Consider the following 11,726-nt stretch of genomic DNA (forward strand, 5'->3'; position numbering starts at 1 on the left):
ATATAGCCATGTTATTTTCTACTCCCTGTATATAGCCATGTTATTTTCTACTCCCTGCATATAGCCATGTTATTTTCTACTCCCTATATATAGCCATGTTATTTTCTACTCCCTGCATATAGCCATGTTATTTTCTACTCCCTATATATAGCCATGTTATTTTCTACTCCCTATATATAGCCATGTTATTTTCTACTCCCTATATATAGCCATGTTATTTTTAGTCGTTATTCACTGTGTATTTATTCCTCATGTCACTATTTCTATTTTGTTATATCTTATCTTTAACTCTGCATTGTTGGAAATGAACCCGTAAGTAAGTACTTCACTGTTAGTCTACACCTGTTGTCTACGAAGCATGTGACAAAGAACATTTGATTTGATCCTGAGTGGCCATTGCTGTGTTCCAGAAGAATCCAATACTGGCTGCTGCAGTACAGCTGTTTCATAGCCTAGGCCTAATTGTTTTTCTATAGGACGCTGAAATTATCTTCATAATGACAAAAGTGGAAACTAGTCCTAACCTTAATCTAGTCTCTGACACAACAAGGAAAAGTACATGTCATGATAGCATAAGCTTATTTAGCAAATGTTTTAAATATTTGTTTAAAGCTCATAGACACTAGCATTGATTTGAGTATCAACTAGGGCTGTGACGGTCTTGGAATTTGAGGTTGCGGTAATTGGCCAGGCCAATGTACACGGTCACTGACATAATCGTTGGGGGAGGGGGGGGGATTGGCGCATTGTTCATTTGACACAACATTGGCGCATTATAGGCCTCAGAGCCAGAACAACATTGTCGACTGCTGTTGAATAATTAATGAAGTCAGACACATCCAACCTTTTTTAGAAGACCGATTTATTTATTTACTAGCCAGCAATGAAAACATGCATTGTATAAAAGAAAGTCTACACATCAAGTGCCATAGTCTATAGGCTAGCTCTTCTACACCCCCGCGCATCTAGCGGTTTAGCTGCTGGAGCATCAAACGACCATTGGAAAGAGGAGATGCAGACAGTTTAATAGACAGACTTAGTTAGCAAAACAATTGCTTATAATCAATAGCGAATACTCCCACTATTAGGTCAAGTTTATCTATATGAAAATATAGTTAATAAAAATATGTTGTTCTAAAAATGTATGTAGGACTATTTAAATGGTTTTGATGGTTATTTTATTTTCATGACGGTCTTGCCTATAACTGTCACTTACACGGTTATTCAATTACCATCACAGCCCTAGTACTAACCAATAATAAATAAGCTGTATGTCCTTATCAGCTAACCAAAGAAGGACAAACTCTAACTTCCTGCCTTACCTTCTTCTCTCTGGTTGTTGAGAGCCATGTTCTTCAGCGTGTTCTTGTCCACAGCAGGCAGGCCGTTAGCGTTGTCTGTGTAGGACGGCCGGTAGTTGACATCAGAACGCGAGCGGTTGTGGCCTTTCTTAAAGGCGGTGTTGGAGGAGTTAGAGGTGGTGTTGTTGGTGTCCTTGGTGTGGGCAGCCAGGTCGTTGGTGGAACGAGCACGACTCCTTTTCCCGTGCCTCAGACCCAGCACGCTGAAGGCAGAGGGCTGGTCAGCCCAGGCCACGTTACGGGGGGACACCTCAGTCCCCTGCTCCCTGGCCAGCAGGCCCCACACCCCGCTAGAGCTCAGCTTCCCCAGAGCTGCAGACATCTCCTGCAGCTTGGGGTGGTGTTGCCTGGGATGCCGGAACCCCTCCCCTCCCTGGCAGTGGCTTTGGCCTCCACCTCCATCCAGGCAGTGTAGGAAGTCCTCAGTGGCCTCCAGGGCAGGACTAATGTCCTCCACCTCCAGCCCCTCCATGGTGCTCTCGGGCTGGGCCCTGCCTAGAGGCTGTTAGGGCAGGCCTCTATGGGGCTGGGTGGTTCTCTGGGCAGGAGAGGATCCAAGCGGCTCTGGAACTCTCAGCCGTAGCATCTGCCGTCTGAGCCTCAGAGGGAGGCAGTCTGAGCGGACGGTGTTCCTCGAGGGCAGGAAGTTCCTTCCAGGACAACAATCCCTCTTTAACACAGCTCTGTTAATCAACTAGCTAGAGGCGGACGATTTTATTTAGTTAATGCTAGAGGTTGGCACAGTAAGAGGAGTAGGTCTGGCCTTTGCCAGAAATTCTCATGGCACAGTTTTCTTACACAGGCCGATAGTGCCACAGTTCTTCAAATGAGTCTGTGTGTGTGAGAGGGGGAAAGAGCTCTCACATGAATATGTGTGTAACAAAGAAGAATGCTCCTCCTCCACATTGGGTGATGATGTCAACAAAAGGGGTCAATATGAAGCTTCACTGTGTCATGGAAAAGAAGAGGGAACAAAAAAAGGAAGCATGTCAGGGTTGATTATCGGATAGTAAGAAACACAGAACAGGGTCAACATCAGTTATGTTTAGCATTGAACGAGGCTTAGCAAGCTTCACATTTCCCATTCTCATCAAACCTGCACAATATTCTGACAGTTTACAAACACTCACTGCCAACAATCTTAACTCATAATAAACCTATTGTAAATCAAAGACAATTACCTACAATCAATCTGAACCTACCCTCAACCATCACCTAAAAAGGGTATCAAATGGACATCTCCCCACAGTCAGACTCATCATCGGATGCTCCCTCGACTGTTCGGATCATCCCAGTTTGAGGGAGTAAATGGAATAGTCTAACACACAGCTAACCTGTGCCTCAGGCATTGACCAACCTGCCCTTCCGTCTGCCCAGCCAGTTTAGCCTCTCACTGTCAGGGTTTGTTGTTATTTTTCTCTTCCTCCGTGATGCAGCCTCTGACTCCTCATCCATCGCTACCTCTCTCTCTCTTTCTCTCTCTCACTGACAGGCCCATCAATTTTCCCTCCCTCCCTTGCCCCTCCCGGCTCGGGGTCTTTCACTTTCCTCCAGACATGAATTATTTAGAGGGCATTACATCACCATTAGCCAATCCCTGGACTGCATACAGTCAGTACTTCATTGGGAAAGGGGTGGGGTGAGGTGGAGGAAGGGGGTGATGGTCGGGAGGTGGATGGATCAAGGACGGCAGGCAGGCCAGATGAGGCTGTGCTTTGGAATGCTGTCTCAGTGACAACAACCCTGTCAAGAGGCCGGGCAGGGTGTGACTCTGCAACTCCAGGTACAGCTTCAGCTACAGTAGCTATCGGACTCATCAATCTCTCTTCAGCAATGACCTCACCGCATCCAATGAAACACTGTCATCATGGCTATGTACTGTAAGCTCGTAGCAAATTAACATCCCACAGACAATCATCCTGCACTAAAGAGTATGCCCAACACTAGGAAAACATATTCAACCATCCCCAAGAGCAACCGGTAAAAAGGAAACACAAATCGTGACATTTAACATGAGTGACCTTGACTCAAAATGGCCTGGTGACGTGATGGGTTAAGTGCATGACTGTCTGAGGCTAGCAGCACCCCCAGCAGCAACCAGCTGCTGAGTCACGACTGTGTTTTCACACCTTTCCTAGCAGACAACCCTGTGTGACACAGAATCACACAGTGCCTCCTCACTGACTATTTATATCCCTCTCACACAGCAGGCATTGCATCCTCCCTTTGGGCAGTAGCTAGCATCAGTGTGTGTCTGTCTGTAAGCATGAACATATAGTATATAGCTATCCACATCTTTATTTTATACACTACCGTTCAAAAGTTTGGGGTCACTTAGAAATATCCTTGTTTTCGAAAGAAAAGCAATTTTTTAACATAAAAAAAAAAATCAGAAATACAGTGTAGACATTGTTAATGTTGTTAATGGCTATTGTAGCTGGAAACGGCTGATTTTTAATGGAATATCTACATAGGCATACAGAGGACCATTATCAGCAACCATCAGTCCTGTGTTCCAATGGCACGTTGTGTTTGGTAATCCAAGTTTATCATTTAAAAAAGGCTAATTGATCATTAGAAAATCATTTTGCAATTATGTTAGCACAGCTGAAAACTGTTGTGCTGATTAAAAAAAGCAATAAAACTGGCCTTCTTGAGACTAGAAGAGTATCTGGAGCATCAGCAATTGTGGGTTCGATTACAGGCTCAAAATGGCCAGAAACAAAAAACTTTCTTCTGAAACTTGTCAGTCTATTCTTGTTCTGAGAAATGAAGGCTATTCCATGCGAGAAATTGCCAAGAAACGGAAGATCTTGTACAACGCTGTGTACTACTCCCTTCACAGAACAGCGCAAACTGGCTCTAACCAGAATAGAAAGAGGAGTGGGAGGCCCCGGTGCACAACTGAGCAAGAGGACAAATACAGTCGTGGTCAGAAGTTTTGAGAATGACACAAATATTCATTTTCACAAAGTCTGCTGCCTCAGTTTTTATGATGGCAATTTGCATATACTCCAGAATGTTATGAAGAGTGATCAGATTAATTGCAATTGATTGCAAAGTCCCTCTTTGCCATGAAAATGAACTTAATCCCCCAAAAACATTTCCACTGCATTTCAGCCCTGCCACAAAAGGACCAGCTGACATCATGTCAGTGATTCTCTCGTTAACACAGTTGAGAGTGTTGACGAGGACAAGGCTGGAGATCACTCTGTCATGCTGATTGAGTTAGAATAACAGACTGGAAGCTTTAAAAAGGAGGGTGGTGCTTGAAATCATTGTTCTTCCTCTGTTAACCATGGTTACCTGCAAGGAAACATGTGCCGTCATCATTGCTTTGCACAAAATGGCCTTCACAGGCAAGGATATTGCTGCTAGTAAGATTGCACCTAAATCAACCATTTATCGGATCATCAAGAACTTCAAGGAGAGAGGTTCAATTGTTGTGAAGAAGGCTTTAGGGCGCCCAAGAAAGTCCAGCAAGAGCCAGGATTGTCTCCTAAAATGGATTCAACTGCGGGATCGGGGCACCACCAGTGCAGAGCTTGCTCAGGAATGGCAGCAGGCAGGTGTGAGTGCATCTGCACGCACAGTGAGGCGAAGACTTTTGGAGGATGGCCTGGTGTCAAGAAGGGCAGTGAGGAAGCCACTTCTCTCCAGGAAAAACATCAGGGACAGATTGATATTCTACAAAAGGTACATGGATTGGACTGCTGAGGACTGAGGTAAAGTCCTTTTCTCTGATGAATCCCCTTTCCGATTGTTTGGGGCATCCGGAAAAAAGCTTGTCCGGAGAAGACAAGGTGAGCGCTACCATCAGTCCTGTGTCATGCCAACAGTAAAGCATCCTGAGACCATTCATGTGTGGGGTTGCTTCTCAGCCAAGGGAGTAGGCTCACTCACAATTTTGCCTAAGAACACAGCCATGAATAAAGAATGGTACCAACAGATCCTCAGAGAGCAACTTCTCCCAACCATCCAAGAACAGTTTAGTGACGAACAATGCCTTTTCCATCATGATGGAGCACCTTGCCATAAGGCAAAAGTGATAACTAAGTGGCTCGGGGAACAAAACATAGACATTTTGGGTCCATGGCCAGGAAACTCCCCAGACCTTAATCCCATTGAGAACTTGTGGTCAATCCTCAAGAGGCGGGTGGACAAACAAAATCCCACAAATTCTGACAAACTCCAAGCATTGATTATGGAAGAATGGGCTGCCATCAGTCAGGATGTGGCCCAGAAGTTAATTGACAGCATGCCAGGGCGAATTATAGAGGTCTTGAAAAAGAAGGGTCAACACTGCAAATATTGACTCTTTGCATAAACTTAATGTAATTGTCAATAAAAGCCTTTGACTCTTATGGAATGCTTGTAATTATACTTCAGTATACCATAGTAACATCTGAGAAAAATATCTAAAAACACTGAAGCAGCAAACTTTGTGAAGACCAATACTTGTGTCATTCTCAACTTTTGACCACGACTGTACATTAGAGTGTCTAGTTTGAGAAACAGACACCTCACAGGTCCTCAACTGGCAGCTTCATTAAATAGTACCCGCAAAACACCAGTCTCAAAGTCAACAGTGAAGAGGCGACTCTGGGATGCTGACCTTCTAGGCAGAGTTGCAAAGAAAAAGCCATATCTCAGAGTGGCCAATAAAAAGAAAAGATTAAGATGGGCAGTCTGAGATATGGCTTTTTCTTTGCAACTCTGCCTAGAAGGTCAGCATCCTGGAGTCGCCTCTTCACTGTTGACGTTGAGACTGGTGTTGAGGGTACAATTTGATGTTGTTTTAATGGGCAAAAAAATTGCTTTTCTTTCGAAATCAAGGACATTTCTAAGTGACCCCAAACTTTTGAACGGTAGTGTATATTCATTTGAAATGAAGGAGGTAGCTAGCTAACAGAGGAAGTGGCTCTAGTGTAGTTTGCAATCCATTGATCAATACAAGGGGAAAGCGCTGTCAAGACAGGTGTCTTTCTTATAACTTCAGTCGACTAGTTGTTATCAACGCAAGTATCCTAGCTAGCTAGTTTCCGATTTACCTAACGTTAGACATCCTGACCAGCTGCATCTTGGTTGAGTGGTTCACTGACATAACTAGTTAGCAAGTTATTTAGCCAGCCCCAAACGAACACATAATATTGGATCACTTCCAACATTCGTCATTGAAACAATAATTAAGTAGCTAGCTAGTAGCGCTTGCCTAACGGTACCTAGCTAGATAAACGACTCAGCTAGCTAGCAGGTGTGAATGTCCATCATCTACTGTAGCTAGCTAATTTAGCAAGATAGCTAACGTTAGCTAGCCTCCATCCTTGAACAATGTCATTTCGATTGCAGGGGTAAAACCATCTACACGCGCAAATATTTATCAATATTTGTTAATATGGTTTTTCGAAAACAACATAAAGCTAGCTAAATACACACATCCGCGGTTTCGACAAAAAAAAAATATAAAAGTCGTGACTCACCTGAATCTGTTTACAAATATGACATTTTCTGGTCCGTCAGCGAAAACGTTCACCGGATGGAACTGATAGTTCCGTCATTAAATGTTCCGTCTCAATTCTTCAGAGGAAATTATTTCCTGGTCTTACAGCTTGTGTGAGTTTGCCATGCATTCTAGAGAAGCGGTGTCCTGATTCTCAAACATTCATTTCCCGCAGATCAGTTCAGAATAATTACTGTACACAGTTGTAAATTCTGCAATATCATGCATAGTAATTAATTATTGTATAAGTAATAATATAATAGTATGGTAATACTAACATGATAATGCTGGTGTTATTATAATCTCAACATGAATGGAAACAACATGTGTGTAATAATAATTGACAAACTTCTGGGGAGTTGCCAAACCTTTCAGTGACTGCCTCATCCTCTATCCCCCTGTCTCATTCTCCCCCTTTGTAAAAAAAAAAAAAAAGATTGAACATTTATTGTATTTTTAAATTCACACAAATTAACCTACAGTTGCTTCAAGACCAGTATAATACCAATCTAATGACTAAAGCAGGTGACAGCAGCGGGGGGAACATTTCAAACTGAAAGTCCTCCTACAGAGGTCATAAAGACATTTCTCTAATGATGAATCTGAGTGGAGGGGTGGAGGAAAGAGAACAGAGCATATTTTTTCCTAATAGGGCAGAGCTAGCGGTGCTTGAAGCTACCCAGCGTCCATTGTACTTGTCCCACAGAAAGAGAAACATTATTCAAGTCTCTTTCAGGCCAGAGAGAGAAACACAGTAATTATCGTGGGCTCTCTCAGCTAAACCTCCGACCTCCCCTCCCTCGGTCCCTCTGCGCCCCACTGTACCCTTTCTGTGTGCTTATTGTCTAGGCTCCTTTAAAAAAGCCTTCTCTAATGAGGGGGACTGGCCCGGGCTAATGGGCTCAAATAAGTTCCTCTCCGAAGCATTGTTGTGGGATAATGGCGCTATGAGCCCCAGGTGTAAACTTGCAGACGCCATATTGTGCATGACCTACATAGAGCTGCATGTGAATTCCTGCTAAATTCTATTTGTCCCAGCAAACTCTCCTCTCTTTTTTTTTGTTCTGAGAGTAGAGTCAATTATGGCAGTCAGGGATTAGGCCTAGCTGCTTTTGGGAGAGATGCAGGAGGAGGCAGAGAAGGATTTGTAGTTCAGTTTTATAGCTCAATACTATAATGGATAAATACCCTTTGAAATGGGATTATAATGAAATAATATACAAATAAATAGAGCAGTATATAATGTGTTAACCTCAAGGACACCATGGCATTGAACACAGTTGAAGCACGAACACTACTAACATTGAATGGTATTGGTTGCTTCCTTCAGAGACTTGAAGAAAATATTGTTCATTCATCAAGTAAAGTATAAATACAAATTTGTCACATAATGATTATATTTGTGTAATACAATAATGCATATTATGTCATCTTCCTCCCACAGCGTCTGTATCCAGCAAGACACAACAAAACTTTCAATCTAAGTGCACTGCCTGGATACGAGATTGACATTGCAAATAAGGTTGAGTATCAACATCAAGAACAAGACCATTTCTATCCATATCCCCCTCATTTTTCCATCTAACAGCACTCTTTCCCTCCCTCGTTTCTTGACCCACGCACTCCACTATCTATATCTCTTTTCTCTCTCTCTGTCTCTCCCATCCATCTCCCCCTGTATTTTGATTATACCCTCCTGTACTGATGACTAAATTATGATTGGGTTTAAGGATGGCAGTGCTTTCATCTGGCCAGTGTTGTTCTGCTCTCTCCCTCTCCAACACAAAGGGCCCGCTACCTCTGCTCTGCTCGACCGCTTTTGAAGAGTAGAGTGGCTGTTGGGTCCCCATGGAAACGGCAGGACGGGCCTCTTATGTCCTCCCTACCAGAGCAAGGTGTCTTCACCACAGAACAGAGACAGAGTTTGAACACAGACAGAAGAACACAAAGGAAAACACAGCTCTTATCTTATAAATCTATGAAAAGGAAGTGATTTCAGGAGAAATAGGGGCAATTTGACTGTGTATTATGATCTGTTTTTTTTAAATGTTAGAATGGCATTTTTTGCCAGGATGTCTGTTTGCTATGCAATGCTAAGTCACATACCGGTAGACATCTAGTACATTTCAATCCCTATGTAAAAAGGTAAAAGAGAACAATCATAATCATGCCATTATGTTGCCATTATATATGCTGTTCCACAGGGGCCTGTAAAGGGCATAGTATGTTATAATTATGAATATCATGACTATAGGATATGAGAGGGAGGATGGACAAATACTTAATTGAAAGGGGGCCCAATGTATAGCAGTAAACATTTAGGACCACAAAACTAAACCTGAATCTGTTCATTCAAAGCACTGACTAAACCAACAGTATCAACATATGACCAACCTGAAGAGACAGCTTCCTGGCTGGATGTACCCAGCTAGCACATTTGGTTCCTTGGAAGTTGTGGGAACGTATGTTTTTGGTTTCACATTGGTTGTGGGAACAAAGCCATATGTTTCCTGACTTTTCTGGGAATGTTATTTTTAGGTTACAGGGAGGTTCTGAGAACGTTTTACTCTGGTTCCTTGAACGTTTTCCTGGGAGGTTTTATTAACACTCCGAGAACGGAAATTATAGGTTATTTGGAGGTTTTTTAATAACTTCCTTAACTTTCACTGAATGTTTCAATATGACTTTTATTAACACTGCTAGTTTATTTGGGGTTAACTTTTCTGAACTGCAAGCACATAGGACACATGGAACTTAATTTCCTTAGACATCATGCAAACACATTTATTTATTTATTTATTGTGACACAGCACCAGTGAGATTCGAACCTATAATCTTCTGTTCTCTATCAATGGAATAAGTCCACCGCGCCACCAGGATGGAGCTAGCATGCCATGTTTTTTTTTTTACATTTACATTTTAGTCATTTAGCAGACACTCTTATCCAGAGCGACTTACAGATTTTACATATACAAAGCTGTTAATTTTAGTCTATTCAAACAGATTTCAATGGAAACACGCACTCATTAAGACACCTGAACACACTTAACAAGATAGAGTTTAATTGATGCTGAGAACTGAATGTATGTTTTTAAATAACATTCTTAGAACGTTCTCTGAACGTTACTAAAGTTGTGGTTTTCATGGAAAGTTTTCTTAACGTTCTCAGAACAATTTGAGAACATTACTTTAAATAGAACCATGAGGAAACCTGCAGGAAACATTATGCTGAAGTACTGAAATTCCCACAGAAGAACGTTGTTTCTTAACGTTCTCTGAACTATTTGAGAACATTCCTAATGTCAAACTAGTTGGAGAACGTTCCTAGAACATTACCAAATTTGAAATTAAATGTAGCCATGTTTAAAGTTCCAGGAAACGTTCTATTAACCCTTTACACTAGTGGGAATTGACCTATATGGCAGATCCGTGTTTGATCCCGGGCTGTGTCGCAGCCGGCTGCGACTGGGAGACCAATGAGGCAACGCACAATTGGCCCAGCGTCGTCCAGGTTAGGGGAGGGTTTGGCCGGCCGGGATGTCCTTGTCCCGTCACGCTCTAGCGACTCCTGTGGCGGGCCGGGCGCATACGCGCTGACACGGTCGCCAGTTGTACGGTGTTTCCTCCGACACATTGGTGCGGCTGGCTTCCGGGTTAAGCGAGCAGTGTGTCAAGAAGCAGTGCGGCTTGGCAGGGTCGTGTTTCGGAAGACGCATGGCTCTCGACCTTCGCCTCTCCCGAGACCTTACTGGAGTTGCAGCAATGGGACAAGACTGTAACTACCAATTGGATATCACAAAATTGGGGAGAAAAAGTGGTAAAAAGCTAAATAAAAGTTTATAAAATAAAATCACAATTACTGTTGTTGTTTACACAATCCCAAAACGGTCCATTATAAATCGCAATCTGGGTCAGTGGGCATCATTTGAAAGCTTGTTCTACTAGGTAAATTATAAAATACAGTGTGTTAGGCTTTCACAAGGCAATTCAGAGAAGCAGATCGTAATTTTGGTGCGCATAGAATGGAGTCATGAGTGCATTCAGATGCGTGGTCCGCAGCAAAGTTTCTTCACAATATAACAAACAGGCTCATTATGTTCAGGACAATCCAGGGTATAATGCCATGTCATCTTGTAACTGTACATCAAACATAGTGATCATAAACGTTGACACTGTATATGACATGAGTTTTATGATATGGAAATGTAAAGTGCACATTTTGACTCACGGGTGTATGGCTTCCTTGTATGACATCAAAGCGGTATTTATTATAATCCTCAATGTCTCATCTTTCAAAATACATTGAGTTCACTTAATTTACAGCATTTCCCTCACTGAAACAACAAAAAATTTTACAAAAGCTGCCCAATTAGCGGGAAGGATGGGGGCAACGTCTTGTCAGTCAAAACCCAATCAGAGCTGTAAAGCGGAGATCCTGAGCGCTGACGTCACGTATAGCATGTTACTGTACAGCCACTGCATTCCAATTTAGACACCTATAAAGTTACATTAATGAAATACCAAGTAAATAACATTTTTTGTCAAGGTCCTTAAATGTGCTGACAATGTTCCAAAGCCAAGCAACTATCCTGCACTATTCCGAGAAAGTTGTGGGAAGGTTGTATGCAAAAGAACCATAGGAAAATCACGCTCTCACCAAGCTCTAAGAAACATGGTTTTCACAACATGATGTGCTAGCTGGGTAGTCTCCATAGAGATACAGCTTTAGAAAGCACAGGAGGTTGGTGGCTCCTTAATTGGGTAGGACAGACTTGTGGTAATAGCTGGAGCGGAATTAGTGGAATGGTACCAAATACTGTACATCAAACACATGGTTTCCATGTGTTACTGCCATTCCATTCACG

The 11,726-nt window shown here is 42.5% G+C and overlaps 1 protein-coding gene across 1 annotated transcript in view; it reads right to left on the reverse strand.

Annotated features, from left to right (window-relative positions):
* The window catches only part of plekhm3 (pleckstrin homology domain containing, family M, member 3), a 67,205-nt gene extending 60,334 nt beyond the window's left edge, over positions 1–6,871 (reverse strand). The window contains exons 1-2 of the mRNA XM_084179518.1: positions 6,842–6,871; positions 1,323–2,308 (exon numbers count right to left, since the gene is read on the reverse strand). Coding sequence (XP_084035644.1) covers positions 1,323–1,833 — 511 coding nt within the window. The 5' untranslated portion in view covers positions 1,834–2,308; positions 6,842–6,871. The remainder of the gene's footprint in view (positions 1–1,322; positions 2,309–6,841) is intronic.
* Positions 6,872–11,726: the final 4,855 nt, after the last annotated feature.

Source organism: Coregonus lavaretus, assembly GCF_964263955.1.
Source record: "Coregonus lavaretus genome assembly, chromosome: 16".
NCBI classification, from domain to species: domain Eukaryota; kingdom Metazoa; phylum Chordata; class Actinopteri; order Salmoniformes; family Salmonidae; genus Coregonus; species Coregonus lavaretus.